This window comes from Culex pipiens, chromosome 3, assembly GCF_016801865.2.
Source record: "Culex pipiens pallens isolate TS chromosome 3, TS_CPP_V2, whole genome shotgun sequence".
NCBI classification, from domain to species: Eukaryota; Metazoa; Arthropoda; class Insecta; order Diptera; family Culicidae; genus Culex; species Culex pipiens.
Window position 1 is genome coordinate 169,192,964 of NC_068939.1, and position 14,885 is coordinate 169,207,848.

General features: G+C 31.6%; 2 protein-coding genes across 2 annotated transcripts; one reads left to right on the forward strand and one right to left on the reverse strand.

The window, feature by feature from the left end:
* The first annotated feature begins 8,779 nt into the window (after positions 1-8,779).
* On the forward strand, positions 8,780-9,941 carry LOC120417646 (39S ribosomal protein L19, mitochondrial). The gene is made up of 2 exons (XM_039579764.2): positions 8,780-8,937; positions 8,996-9,941. Exons 1-2 carry the CDS (start codon positions 8,871-8,873, stop codon positions 9,865-9,867), a joined length of 939 nt encoding a protein of 312 aa, XP_039435698.1. The 5' UTR covers positions 8,780-8,870; the 3' UTR covers positions 9,868-9,941.
* Positions 9,942-13,784: 3,843 nt separating this feature from the next.
* Positions 13,785-14,885, reverse strand: LOC120417643 (uncharacterized). The gene has a single exon (XM_039579757.2). The coding sequence runs from the start codon at positions 14,883-14,885 to the stop codon at positions 14,514-14,516; it is 372 nt and encodes a 123-aa protein (XP_039435691.1). The 3' UTR covers positions 13,785-14,513.

Below are 14,885 nucleotides of genomic sequence, written 5' to 3' on the forward strand. Positions count from 1 at the left end.
AAAAAATTCGATTTTAGTCAATAATTTTTTTACCCTCTGAAATTCTTAGGAAATTTTGAAGGAGTGGGGAGGGGGCAAAAACTTGAAATATTTTATAACCTAACCCTAAACGAAAATTGCTGGTATTTTTATCCGTTTGCTAAATTTTGATTTTTTTTTATATTTTTAAAAAGTCAAAAACGATTTTTTTTGTTTTATAAACGAAAAAGTTTGAATTTCATTTTAATGTCGATAAGACATGCATTATCAAGTTTTTTTTTGACAATTTGGAGAAAATATTTGCAATGACAAATTTAAAATATTAACTACACAAAAATAAGCTGCCAAACTAATGATGAAATTGTTTATAAATATTTAAGCAATGTGACAACATGAAATAGAACACTACAAGGCTAGCCATAATCATAACAAATGAAATAAAGCTCTATTGTCAAATTGTTTTTTTCCAACAGCATTGTTTTTATTTGAATTTGCATTTTGATTTTGGTTTTGATAAAATTAGTCAAAAGAAAAAACAAAATCTTTTAATTCATAAAAAAAATATTAATGCATGCCATCTTCCATGCAATCATTATCATTCAATATGCATTAGGAATTTAATGACGTAAATAGACTTTTCATTTTTAAATAGATTTAATGGTTAAATGAATCTTAAGCTTTCTAACTTTGAAGCAAAGTGTTTCTAACCCTTTTAAAATGTTAGGCTTTATTTTAACACTATCAAATATATTTTTTGAAAAGTGCAGCATTATATTCATTTAAATTGCTACGATTTTGGGCAATTTCTTTATGTCAGCACAGTTTTTAACCTTTCTACGCTATTTGGGTCCTTTTCGACTTTTTTGAATGATAAATTCGCCTTAATTTTTGCTATATAAAAGCTAGAGCCTTGAAATTTTCTGACATTCAATTTATAGTATAAATACACATTTTACAAAACAAATAATCCTTGGGCGGCCCCTAGTGGAGTGTCCATACAAAAAGTCACTTTAAAAGTATTGGGGTCATTTTTGATCCCAAACTTTAAAAAATGTGTGTTGCAAAAAATCGAAGTAGCGGAAATTCTCGTATGTTTGGAAGGTTAAGCACTCGCTTCTTACTCCATCCAATTTACAGATTTTCATTATTTAAAAAACTTTTTTTGTAAAACTTGCTTGCTCACTTCCTATTGGGCTATATCACTTGATTCCAGTTGAAAACGCTTTTTATGAGCTGTAATTCACCGTCAAAGAGCTAATACGGCAACATTAGAGGCACGATGGAATTTCTCACATTCTCACAAATAAAAAAATACTTCTTTCTTATTTTTGGCGATGAATAAAAAATTGTTTTAAAATAAAATTATTTCGAATCTTTATAAGAATTGATTTGAATTATATAAGTAGTAATTTAGAAATAAAAGAATTCGAATAGCAACAACAAAATTATATAATTATTTAAAAAATAGGAAACTTTACAAGACCATTCGAAATGGCCTCACGGCCCAAATTTGGTCCACAGACCATTTAAAAATGTCGATATTTTTTTAAATATTATATTTGTGACGCTCACACATGATTCTTTGACATACTCACTCAAAATCAATCTAAATGTTTAAAAAAGTAGTTTTAGCTATTGCTTCAGCAGAAAGCACAACAGTTTAAATAAATATCGTCAGTTCTCGTTTACCTTCTCAAATTTACAAAGGAAACCCAAAGCGCATTGGTTGTTTTAGAAAAAAAAGAGTGTTCTTTCAACCATTAATTACCGAATCTAATGAAGTCGGTCGCTCTCACCTGGCCATTCAACCCACTCCAATTAACCCCATCCAAAGATCCTCATCCACTTATGCAAGGCTGCTCTATTTTTGGGACTTTCAATCGCAGGTCAGGTACCACCTTGTTGAACCAAACACCACAAAATTGAATTTTCTCGTTTCTCGTGCCACCAAAGCAACCCACCAAAATGAGCTGCAGCTTGTTTGTTTGTCCTTCTGACGCTTTTTGGCTGCAAATGAAAATCATAGACACCTCCGTTTACCAACCAACCTCAGCATGGCAGTGCCTGCTAGGACCAACAGGGATTCTCCCGCGCGCCCCACAAACTTGCCGGGCTTCGACCGACCCAGTGGAAAACCCTCGACGGGAAAAAAGTTCACGTTTTGGATTGGTGGCGGGGCAAAAACTTTTCTTCTGCATTATTTTTTTTTTGTTCGTTCATTTTCCGTTTGCCAGCGAAAGTTTTGTTGCCAGTGTGAGGTAAGGAAAATGTGCAACAATGAAGAAGTTTTGCTTGGGCGAGCAAATTTGATGTTAAACACGTGTTCCAGAGGGAGTTTACACGGCCTGCTGTGGTTGGGCGGTGTGTGGAGGTGGTGAAGTTTTTACCCTATTTTTCGCAAACGAGATTGGGAAAATGGTTGCAATCGACCTGCAAGGCAACGTGGCGTGTAGAGGTTTGTTTGCTTATTTTGGGTTTGTACATTCATTTATGAAAAATATGTAGTTTTTAGTTTTTAGTTTTTAGTTTTTAGTTTTTAGTTTTTAGTTTTTAGTTTTTAGTTTTTAGTTTTTAGTTTTTAGTTTTTAGTTTTTAGTTTTTAGTTTTTAGTTTTTAGTTTTTAGTTTTTAGTTTTTAGTTTTTAGTTTTTAGTTTTTAGTTTTTAGTTTTTAGTTTTTAGTTTTTAGTTTTTAGTTTTTAGTTTTTAGTTTTTAGTTTTTAGTTTTTAGTTTTTAGTTTTTAGTTTTTAGTTTTTAGTTTTTTAGTTTTTAGTTTTTAGTTTTTAGTTTTTAGTTTTTAGTTTTTAGTTTTTAGTTTTTAGTTTTTAGTTTTTAGTTTTTAGTTTTTAGTTTTTAGTTTTTAGTTTTTAGTTTTTAGTTTTTAGTTTTTAGTTTTTTAGTTTTTAGTTTTTAGTTTTTAGTTTTTAGTTTTTAGTTTTTAGTTTTTAGTTTTTAGTTTTTAGTTTTTAGTTTTTAGTTTTTAGTTTTTAGTTTTTAGTTTTTAGTTTTTAGTTTTTAGTTTTTTAGTTTTTAGTTTTTAGTTTTTAGTTTTTAGTTTTTAGTTTTTAGTTTTTAGTTTTTAGTTTTTAGTTTTTAGTTTTTAGTTTTTAGTTTTTAGTTTTTAGTTTTTAGTTTTTTAGTTTTTAGTTTTTAGTTTTTAGTTTTTAGTTTTTAGTTTTTAGTTTTTAGTTTTTAGTTTTTAGTTTTTAGTTTTTAGTTTTTAGTTTTTAGTTTTTAGTTTTTAGTTTTTAGTTTTTAGTTTTTAGTTTTTAGTTTTTAGTTTTTAGTTTTTAGTTTTTAGTTTTTAGTTTTTAGTTTTTAGTTTTTTAGTTTTTAGTTTTTAGTTTTTAGTTTTTAGTTTTTAGTTTTTAGTTTTTAGTTTTTAGTTTTTTAGTTTTTAGTTTTTAGTTTTTAGTTTTTAGTTTTTAGTTTTTAGTTTTTAGTTTTTAGTTTTTAGTTTTTAGTTTTTAGTTTTTAGTTTTTAGTTTTTAGTTTTTAGTTTTTAGTTTTAGTTTTTAGTTTTTAGTTTTTAGTTTTTAGTTTTTAGTTTTTAGTTTTTAGTTTTTAGTTTTTAGTTTTTAGTTTTTAGTTTTTTAGTTTTTAGTTTTTAGTTTTTAGTTTTTAGTTTTTAGTTTTTAGTTTTTAGTTTTTAGTTTTTAGTTTTTAGTTTTTAGTTTTTAGTTTTTAGTTTTTAGTTTTTAGTTTTTAGTTTTTAGTTTTTTAGTTTTTAGTTTTTAGTTTTTAGTTTTTAGTTTTTAGTTTTTAGTTTTTAGTTTTTAGTTTTTAGTTTTTAGTTTTTAGTTTTAGTTTTTAGTTTTTAGTTTTTAGTTTTTAGTTTTTAGTTTTTAGTTTTTAGTTTTTAGTTTTTAGTTTTTAGTTTTTAGTTTTTAGTTTTTAGTTTTTAGTTTTTAGTTTTTTAGTTTTTAGTTTTTAGTTTTTAGTTTTTAGTTTTTAGTTTTTAGTTTTTAGTTTTTAGTTTTTATTTTTTAGTTTTTAGTTTTTAGTTTTTTAGTTTTTAGTTTTTAGTTTTTAGTTTTTAGTTTTTAGTTTTTAGTTTTTAGTTTTTTAGTTTTTAGTTTTTAGTTTTTAGTTTTTAGTTTTTAGTTTTTAGTTTTTAGTTTTTAGTTTTTAGTTTTTAGTTTTTAGTTTTTAGTTTTTAGTTTTTAGTTTTTAGTTTTTAGTTTATAGTTTTTAGTTTTTAGTTTTTAGTTTTTAGTTTTTAGTTTTTAGTTTTTAGTTTTTAGTTTTTAGTTTTTAGTTTTTAGTTTTTAGTTTTTAGTTTTTAGTTTTTAGTTTTTTTAGTTTTTAGTTTTTAGTTTTTAGTTTTTAGTTTTTAGTTTTTAGTTTTTAGTTTTTAGTTTTTAGTTTTTAGTTTTTAGTTTTTAGTTTTTAGTTTTTAGTTTTTAGTTTTTAGTTTTTAGTTTTTAGTTTTTAGTTTTTAGTTTTTAGTTTTTAGTTTTTAGTTTTTAGTTTTTAGATTTTAGTTTTTAGTTTTTAGTTTTTAGTTTTTAGTTTTTAGTTTTTAGTTTTTAGTTTTTAGTTTTTAGTTTTTAGTTTTTAGTTTTTAGTTTTTAGTTTTTAGTTTTTAGTTTTTAGTTTTTAGTTTTTAGTTTTTAGTTTTTAGTTTTTAGTTTTTAGTTTTTAGTTTCTAGTTTTTAGTTTTTAGTTTTGAAAGAAAAAAATAAATGGTTAAAAATAGGAGCAAATGAGGATTAAAATAAACCAAATTCTAATAGGTGAATCAGTCAAAATTTTCCGACCCGTTCGAAAGGAAAACGAAAGCACAAAAAGATCGATGTACTTTTGCAACATGCAGTCCCACAAGTAGACAGAAAGCCCCTGACCACCTTTCCCCTCCCTTGAAAGAAAAGCGAAAGGGAAAATCCGAAACCCAAACTATGTCGGGTGGAATGTTTGTCCTGCCACGGCTTGCCGGAAAAAAGGGGAAGGGAAAACAAGAAAAATGAATTCATTTCGGTCGTTGGCGTTGGGTGTATTCCATAAGGTATTCATTACTTTCCTAATTTGAAATTAGTTGTAGGCCCTTTTCACTCCCAAAAAAAAAGGTTGGTGGTCTTGTTGGTGGTTATCATCGTCGCCTTTGGTTTTGGGAAAATTTTAAAAAGAAATTAAGATGAGTTTTTTTTCCAAATTTTCTGAAAATTTATAAAATTTCAGCTTGAAAAAAAATTCAATTGATAATGAAGAAATTTTAACCCTGATTTTAAACGAAAATTAATTGAAATCATAAATAATCCGTTTCGAAATGTTTGTCTCGGAGAGAAGTTCAATGGTAGAGAATGCCTTTTTTTGCTATTTTCCTCTCGTCGGAGACTATTCAGACATTGTTTCCAGAAAAGGGGCGCCCACCCCAAGTCAGCAAGTAGTACGTAGTAATTCTAGCCCCAGATTAATGACCGATTTTTGTGGTTTGTGTGGCCTCGCCCTTCGAAGATTGAAGATTTATCGAAGTGTTTACGAACGTGTCCATCAGTCTCACTTGGGATATTTTTGGGCTGTTTTGAGAAGGGGAGGACGCGTGAACACGTGTTTCGCCGGTTGGTCCCAGCGTGGGTTGTCACGTGTGTGAAGTGAGCTGTATGACTAATGAACAGGCTGATAGTTTCACGCAACTAATTAGAACTTCATTTGAACATTAGTTATTAATTAGTGGTGAGGGTTGATTGGAGGAAAAAAAACTTGTATTTTGTTTCTCCCCAGGAGAAACATAATCAAAATGACTTCAATTTTGAATGGAAATATCCATCCAATCCATATCATTTAAGGATTTAAAAATATTTCTATTAATTTCAAATTATTGCACAAAATATTAAACGCAAGGGATGTTATTATCAAAAAAAAATGAATTTAAGGTTTGTTTTTCCATTGTGGTTTAATAGAAATTAATTTAATTTAATTTAATAAAATCCGTTGCGCTTAATATATATAGGCCATTGCCTGCCAAATATTAACGACGTGAAACCTAAAAGGAAAAAATATTTTCAAAAAAACCATTGTTTGTTACAAATTTTAAACATAGACATAACTTTAATAATTAAAAAAAACAGGCCTGATATTTGAATGTGTGCTTTTTCCGGGATTTTTTAAACGTTGGGCGATCTACTAACTGTTCCAAATATGTGGGGTGACGTATTTTGATTCAAACAAAGACTTTTAATTTTGGCTGGAATTTTGAAATTTAGTTTTTTTTACAATTTAGAAAAAAGTTTTTATTTTATTTTTCGTTTTTGTTTTTCATTTAAAAATGCTTTTGTTTCAAATTTGTTAAAACTCATTTTTATTATTGTTAGAATTTAATTGGGTACTAAAGCCATATGTCAATTTTTATGTACAACGGTAAAAAACACGATCAAAAACCATTTCTGATCACTTTTTCCATTTTAATGCAAAAAAAAAAAATGACAAGACAACATTTTTTCGATGGATCAACTATGGTCCCCGTTGGAACGAGCTGTCAAGTAGGAGCTTTTCTGTCAAGAAGGACCGCGAGGTTAATTTTTCAAAATTGATTTAAAAATCCATTTTAAACTCTTTGTGGTCGTACAAAGGGTCAATGTACTCAGAAAAATAAGCTTTATCGCTGTAAAAATTAATATCAGCAATCTAAGCTTCATTTTAGGACCCAATTCTCTTCTATTCTACATTTAGTTGCCGTTCGAAAAAACAAATATGTTTTTTTTAGAGATAAAATTTTGTTTTAAAGGTTAAAAAATATAAGTTAATTCAGTACTCCGAGGGCAGTGTTCATTGCAAATATATTTTCAAAAATTGAAAAAAAACTCCTATGGCATAAGGACGCAAAAATATATATTTAATTAACTTCAATATTTAAAAAAAAGAACAACAAATTGAAATATGTGTATATTTTTCTAAATTTTTCACAATTTGAATAATTTTAAATTATTTTGTAAAATATTACCATTAAAATGCACAGCACCGTAAAAATTTGTTTTCGTTTAAAATATCATACTAACTAAGTTTAAATTAAACTTATGATTGCAAAACAACAGCAATCATGTTATATTGATTTTTTTTATATTGTTGTATGTGAGAACTATTTCGTCGACCAAACACGTTTAAATGATTTTTAAAGTTAATTTAAACAATGATGAAAAAATTAACATTTAAAAAAATATCTTTATTTCTAAAAATTCAAATATATAACTCTTATTTGTAAAACTACTTTATAAATATGTTTTATGTACCTTTTTTCTTTTCACCGTTTATCAAACATTACTTCCAGTCCGCCACTGCTTCAGAAAAATCAAATCTGGCCAGCAGGGCTAAAAGGTTGGGCACAAGCCCGGGTCAAAAAAATTAAAGTTGCTCAAATCAAAAATTATATGAGATTGCTCGAAAAAGTACTCAAAATGGAGGCTCAGGCCAAAATTTCAGACCATTTGGTTGAAAACTGGCTTGCCTTGAGCAGGAACAAGTTTAAATGGGAATTAACCCGTAAAACTGGAGCATTTAGGTAAATTGCTCTGTACAAGTCAGCCGTTGACAAATGACGACTTTTGCATACCATGGGGTTCTAGGGGATGGTCTGGGGAACAATTCCTCCGAATGGTGCAAGACGATCCGAGGTCCCTGGTCTTGCCTTGAACCGGATTCATTCCGGCGTCGCAGAAATTCTCATGGTCCCAGCTTAATGTATAGGGAAAAATCAAAGCACACTAAGAAGGCTGCCTCGATCAGAGGACGCCACATGGCAATCAGCCACCACGCCGAAAAGTTTGGTTATGTTCTCGGTTATGTTACTGCTTGCCTAGCTGCGTCCAAAAGAAAATTTATAGAAGGTTATGTTCCTCGACTCTAACCAAAGTCTAGTGGTCAAAATTAAATTTTTAACAAAATATTTATAAAACCTGATATTGCACACTTTGCACCAAATTCTCCCCCTGTGCAAATCATAACTACACACAAAATATTTGCACACTGAAAATCATACCCCTTCCCCCCCCTCCCCGCTCGCCTAGAGTGGTGCGTGTCTCGACTGAGCTTTGTTGCTTTCGACCACTTTAGATCAGTTTCAAACTAGGGTGTGTGTCTTAGATAGTTTTTTAGTTTGAGGTGTGCACTTTGTTGGAGAGCTTTTCACAACTTGCACGATTGCCTAAAAATCTCTGAAATCCGCAATATTACGAGACATATTTTATTTAAACACATTACATTTTCATTGAAATTTTAATTTTTTTAACAGTTGTAACAGGTTGTAACACAACGTGCAAAAAATGATAATATGAAACAACGTGGATGGTGCCTCAACATTAGATTGCAGCGATTTTTAGACATTCGTGCAAGTTGTGGAAAGCTCTATACAAAAGTGCACACCTCAAACTACAGCAGAAAAAAAACTGTCTAAGACACACTACCCTGTCTGAAACTGTTCTAAAGTGTTCGAAAGCATCATAGCTCAGTCGAGACACGCACCACTATAGGCAAGCGGGGGGGAGAAGGGGTAGGATTTCAAGTGTGCAAATATTTGGTGTGCAGTTATGATTTGCAAGGGTGGAGAATTTGGTGGAAAGTTTACAATATCATGGAGTTTTAAAATGTAGAAGCGAAAATCTAGTTCTACTGGCTTCAAATAAATACGACATTTTCCCCTATGGCCTGAAAATTAAGCTTCTGAAGCTTTTAAAGGAAATGCGACAGATTTTTGAACCCTCGAATACAGATGAGCATCATTTGGCAACACTGGTTCTTATTTGACATTTTAATTCAAAACAGCGAAAAATGTGTGCGATTGTTTACAATTGAGTGTGGTACCAAAAAATATCAATAATTGTATCAATAATTATTTTCGCGTTAGTTTCTGGCAATTTTCAACAAGTTTAACTCAAAATAAGTGCAACTAATTAAGCCACAATGAATATCGTTCAAAAGAGGCTCTTAACCGGCGGATTTTCCTGGATAAACTTCACCCGGCGATTAGGTAACATTCCTCTCGGAGTAGCCTGCTTCGTTTTACGATTTGCAACCTTTCCTCCCAGGTCCAGTGTCTTTCTCCACCAAACCGGAACCACTTCCCTCGGCACCACGCACCACGAGCACCCCTTCAGCCACCACTACCACCTCCTCGACCTCCGGTGGAAGCTCGGAGCGGAAAAGCATCGTCCCGCCGGACTACCGGTTCGTGTACCAGGAGTTTCTGCCGGACCCCAAGATCGAATGGCGCAACCCGATCCGCGAGAAGCTCGAACGGCTGGACATGCTGGACCGGCGGGCCAACATCGACATTCCGGAGTTTTACGTCGGTTCGGTGGTGGCCGTCACGTGCTCGGACGTTCACGCCGTGGGAAAGACGTCGCGCTTTCTGGGCATTTGTATTCTGCGCGAAAAGTGTGGCCTCCGGGCGCGGTTCATCCTGCGCAACGTGGTGGACAACCAGGGCGTCGAGGTGATGTACGACATGTACGATCCGACGCTGCTGAAGGTGGAAGTGCTGCGGCTGGAGAAGCGATTGGACGAACACTTGCTCTACTTGCGTGACGCCCTGGACGAGTACAGCACGTTCGACCTGAACATGGAGGCGGAAATTCTGCCCGAGGGAGCGCCGGTGCCGGTGAATGATGTCAAGGTGACACTGAAGCCGCGGCCCTGGTACGCCCGCTGGGAGCGGCACAACCTGGCCGGAGTGGCCAACGTGGACGAGCACACGAACGAGAAGAAGGCACGCAAGGCGGCGCGGGTGGCCACTCCGTGGGAGCGGTACGACTTGATGAAGCAGTACCGGCGAACGATTCCGGACGAGGAGCAGAAGGAGATCTTCGCCGAGGTGTACTCGCAGCTGCACCAGCTCGAGCTGACGCGGAAGAAGCTCAAGCGAAAGCGCACCTTTGTGAAGCCGACGAAGTTGGCTTAAAGGGTGGTGGGGGATGGCGTGTAGAGTTAGCATTTTTGTCGCGTTTTGAAAATATAGAAGGATGAAGAAAAATGTGCAAACTTTCGCATTTATTTTAAAAGAAAGCAAATATTCGGGGATTAGAGAAAATTTACTCTAATTACAGAGCCGTGCTGGTTTATTTCAGTGTAGAGTTAAATCAACATGATGGTGGGTGTCTTCACTAAACTCCTTGTAGTTATGCAAAACGCTGGACACTTGTTCATGCACAGCTTTTCTCGAATGCGGACTTCAGTAAGTACTTGTTACGATATATTATTATGCAGGTTTCATCGAGTTACTTTGAATCATCAACGGGATAAAAATTCGCCAAAAATCCACCCACTTGCTGCCAACAATGCATTATTTTCTGTTTCGAGAATTTGTATAAGTTTTGACTTTTACTGCGGGATGAGTACGAGTACGCAAGTATTTGAGGGATGAATCTGTGTGCTGCCTTTGAAGAAGAGACCTTTTTTTCAAATCTATATACTCTGGTATATCCAAAAGTCTGAAAGCCAAACAACCCACAACCCTGGATTGATTCAATCTGACTACATTGGCTCCGCTTAGTCCAACTCACATTCACAACGAAAGGCTTCTTTAGTTATTCTTTAAAAAAAATAATCTAAATCAGACCACGTCACGGCAGTTCTGCTCTACACGTTTTTTCTGCTTTTTCGCCATTTTAGATTGAAGGTAAAATGCCAAAAGACTGTGTCGAGATATCTATATTGGGATAAAAATTATGATAAAAATGTGAAGAAAAATCAGCTAAAATATGGAAGAAAATTACTTACCGACTCACAAACCAAAATTCGCAATTAATCGTAATAGTAACTTCGTGAAGTTGACGTGAAGTCTGTTCTCTAAAGTCCGGACTGGAAATGAGTAGTTTTCTTTTTGGTGAAGGTTGATTTTTTTAATTTTACTTTTCAACTTAGAATCAAAAACTGAACAGTGTGTTGAATAATTCCAAACAACTTTAGTTAAAGATAGATTTTGATAATCACCACCTTCAAAATCGACCCGAAAAATAAGGGAGCAAAAATGTATTTTTCAAAAAACCTAAAAATTTTAACGGAAATTCAATTGCAATCCGCTCAAATAAAAATTTTGATTTGAGCGGATTGCAATTGAATATCCATTGAAATTTAGTTTTTTTTTTTGAAAAATAGATTTAAGTACATTTTTAAAAAGGCATGAAAAATCGTGGAAAAACCTTTTTTTTTAATATGAAAATTATATAAATTTGAATTTAAAAGTACATAGAATCCAAAAATTTTAAAACTTTAATACCATCATCAGGGGTGACATTGGGTGTGAGGGGGTGAGATTAGGTCATACAAAAATGCAGAAATTTGTATGACCCAATCTCAGCCCCAAGGCCCAATGTCACCCCTGATGACGGTACTTTAAGTTTATAATAATAAATACATTTTTTATGTCCAAATCTCTTATTTTGTTCTAAAAAATTATGAAGATTCTTTAAAAAAATCATTTTTAAAAACCTTGAAATTTTTAAATGTTGAGCAATTTTTGTATTATTTGAATCTTAGAAATCCTTAAAATTATTTGAAATCATTAAAATTTTCAAAAATTATTTAAATGTATGAATTTCTGTATTTTTTTAAGTATAATATGTCCCTCGACTCTTACCAAAGTCTAGTGGGGGGAGGGGGCGTGGTTAAAACAATAAAATGAAATAACATTTGAATATAAACAGTGTTTAAAAAATGCATTTTACATTAACCCAGTTGATTTGCAAAATGTCAAAGTACATGTTAAATATGATTTTCAACGCAGGAAAATGCATTTAAATTTTTTTTTCAGTAGACTAGACTCCTGTTTCCATTAAAACTTTTACTTCCATTTAAAAAAATTCCCCTTGATTTTTCTGCCCGATTTTGAAGGGAGAAAGCGACATAAACTTTGAAAAATATTAGAAACGGCCTAAATATTTAATATTTATGATTTTTACACATTATTCTAAATTTTTATCGTTGATTTTCTTGAATCTGTATAAAATTTTAAAACGTCAATTATTTTTTAATTTTAGGATTTTGTTCAATTAAATAAATTTAAAATATAAATTTTTATATTGTATTTATTTTTAATAAAAAAAAAGAATTTGAAAGAGCTTTGACAATTTTAGAATTGATGAATTTTTTTAGATGCTTAGATTTTTAAATTTAAACTTTTAAAAATATTGTAAACGGCCTGAATTTTAAATATTTTTGATTTTGTCACATTATTTTAAATGTTTTTTTGTGGATTTTTTAAAATAAATCAATTTTACATCTTAAAATTTTTATTTTTATTTTAGAATGAGAAAAAAATTCTAGAGCTTAGAAAATTTTAGAATTGATAAATTTTTAAAAATTTCCTAAACATTTATTACTTTAAAAATATAACAAAAAAATGTTTAGATTTTTTTAAATTTAAACTTTGAAATTTTTTAGAATCGGCCTAACTATTTATTATTCATATTTTTTTTAAAATTTTTAACGTTGAATTTTTTTAAACTGGTTAAATTTTTTAAAACATTTTTTTAATTTTAGGATTTTGTTAAATAAATGAATTTTACATCCTAGAATTTCTATTTTTAAACAGAAAAAAATTAAGGGCTTTGAAAATTTTAGAATTGAACTTTATTACGTTGAAAATTTATAAAAATGTTTTGATCTTTTAGATTTTCACTAAACAAAATTTTTAAGCCCTAAAACTGGAATAAAAAAGTTTTAATATTTATGATTTTTTTCTTTTTTTTTTTTCAATTTTTAGTCGTTTGATTTTTTTGAAATTAATTTAAATTTTTATGATTTTTTTACATTTTAAGCCTTATTTTTATGATTTTTTTTGAATGGTAAAATACATTTTAAATTTCAGATTTTTTTTTAGTTTTTAATTGATTTTTTTTAAGTTTAGTAAATTTTAAAACTGTTAAACTTTTTAAAAAATATCAAAAACATTTTATATTTTGGAAATTAAAAAAAAGTCTTTGAATCTTTTTTTTCAAAAAGTTTTGATTTTTCATATAACATGAGTTTTGAAATCTATAAATATTACATTTTTAGAATCAAAAAATTTCGGATTTCAGCGCATTTTATGATTTTTTTTAAATTTTGATTTTTCGTTATTATTTTTGTTCAAAAACAGTTAGATTATTTAACTTTTGTTTTAATTGCGTGAATTTTTGACCATCAATCGTCGATATAAGTATCTGTAAGATTTATAGGTCAAATCTACGTACTAATCCCAAAATGGGGACATCTACCCTATATATTTTAAGACCGAGATTTAGAAATTTGGTAAAAATGATGTCAAGTTCAATCATACGACCTAATATTAAATGTGGATTTGAAAAAAATCTGCTAGTAAGCAAAGTTTTACAAATAGGGGAAATTCTCGTATGTTTGGCAGGTTAAGCACTCGCTCCTAACTCCATCGAATTTGCCGATTTTCACTATTTAAACAACTAATTTGGCAAAACTTTTGATAGAAACTTGCTTGCTTACTTCTTATTGAGCTATTTATCACTCGATTTCAGTTGAAAACGCTTTTAATTAGCTTTAATTGAATGTCAAAGTTCTGACCTGCCAACATTAGAGGCACGATGGAACTAGATGCTGTTCCCCTAATATAGATACGAAAATCATACTTTGAATTTCTCAACAAACCAATTAAAACACACAACGCTCAATTTTCATTCACTTCTTTCCGTTTTATTTTTTAATTTTCTGTAATGCTCTCGTCGTTCCCCTTTCTCTGGCCTAGCGATTTCTCTGCTCTTTTCAATTAGTTTGTGTACTGTTTTTTTAATTCGTCTGTTATTTTTCCTTTTCTGTTAGGGGACTCTATTTTACACGCAAAAAATATCCTGGCTTTTATTTTGTTGCTGTTGTTGTCACTTAACGTTCTGCGCGACTGTCGCGCGCTCTCTATCTAAACTCTAGAGTACTGATATCTGGGAATTATTTGCATCCTCTCAATATTTTTTTGTTTTGTATTTATCTGCTTTGTGTGTATTGTTAATCTTTTTTAATATTATGTTTTCTGGCTTCATCTACTGTGGCGCGTTTTAAATAGCTCATAATTGTTCTTAAATCGACTGAAAAAGAAAAATAGTTTTGTAATTCGGAAATGACTACTTTGAAGGATTTCCCGCGCAATGCTTGTTAAAACGTAGATTTTTTGTTTGTAATTATGTGTGTGTGTGTTGCTCACTTTTGTTAGTTTTTGCGCTTTTTTCATTTTATTATCATTTCAAATTCTTTCTCTCTGTGGGGTTCGGGGTGGGGAAGATGGACGTTGGAGCAGGTCAGCAAATTTATAAAGATAATATTTACAGTCACGTGGGGGGGAGGAAAGCGTGTTTCGAAAAACTCTTGCTTAAAATTATTCATCACTTAACGACTAAAAAAGAAGGAAGTGAGGGAGGAAGAATAAACAAAATCCGTTGTTTTAAGCGGGGTTTAACAAAGGGTGGCGTAAATAAAATCTTCTCTTTCTCTCTCTGACTCACGGCAAATCATCACCTTAGAAACAACGACGATAGTTTTGCGCTTGAATGAAGTTGGTGCTTTGCACACAGTTCACACGATTTGATGAGGATCTCCGCCACGAATCTACTTGTAAAAGTTCATAATTCCGCTCCAGCGGCGATAGTAATCATTGTAGTAGTAGTCGTAGTCGGGTGGCGGCGGCGGATGGGTCGTGTTGTTGGCCATGAAGCTGGCCGGAGGTTGCTGTCCACTGCCGGCGGACGTTCCTCCCCCTGCTACGTTATTAGAATTCGGATTGGATCCAACGTTCGCCAACGTCTGCCCGCCCTGATTATTGTTGATTTGTGGATTTTGCTGAATCTGCTGCAGCGTGGTCTGCAGGCTGCGAAAGGCCGCGTTGGCCACGTGGTTCATGGCCACCGCCACCGAGTTATGGTTGTTGGAAAAGGTGGTGCTGTTGCTGACATCGCCGGTGCTGCCGCTCGCGGTCGTCAT

Bases quoted from the DNA above. Each gene is read 5' to 3' on its own strand.
- LOC120417646 (XM_039579764.2), top strand. From the start codon at position 8,871: ATGAATATCGTTCAAAAGAGGCTCTTAACCGGCGGATTTTCCTGGATA. The intron at 8,938-8,995 runs GTAACATTCCTC...CTTTCCTCCCAG, and splicing joins AAACTTCACCCGGCGATTAG to GTCCAGTGTCTTTCTCCACC.
- LOC120417643 (XM_039579757.2), bottom strand. From the start codon at position 14,885: ATGACGACCGCGAGCGGCAGCACCGGCGATGTCAGCAACAGCACCACC.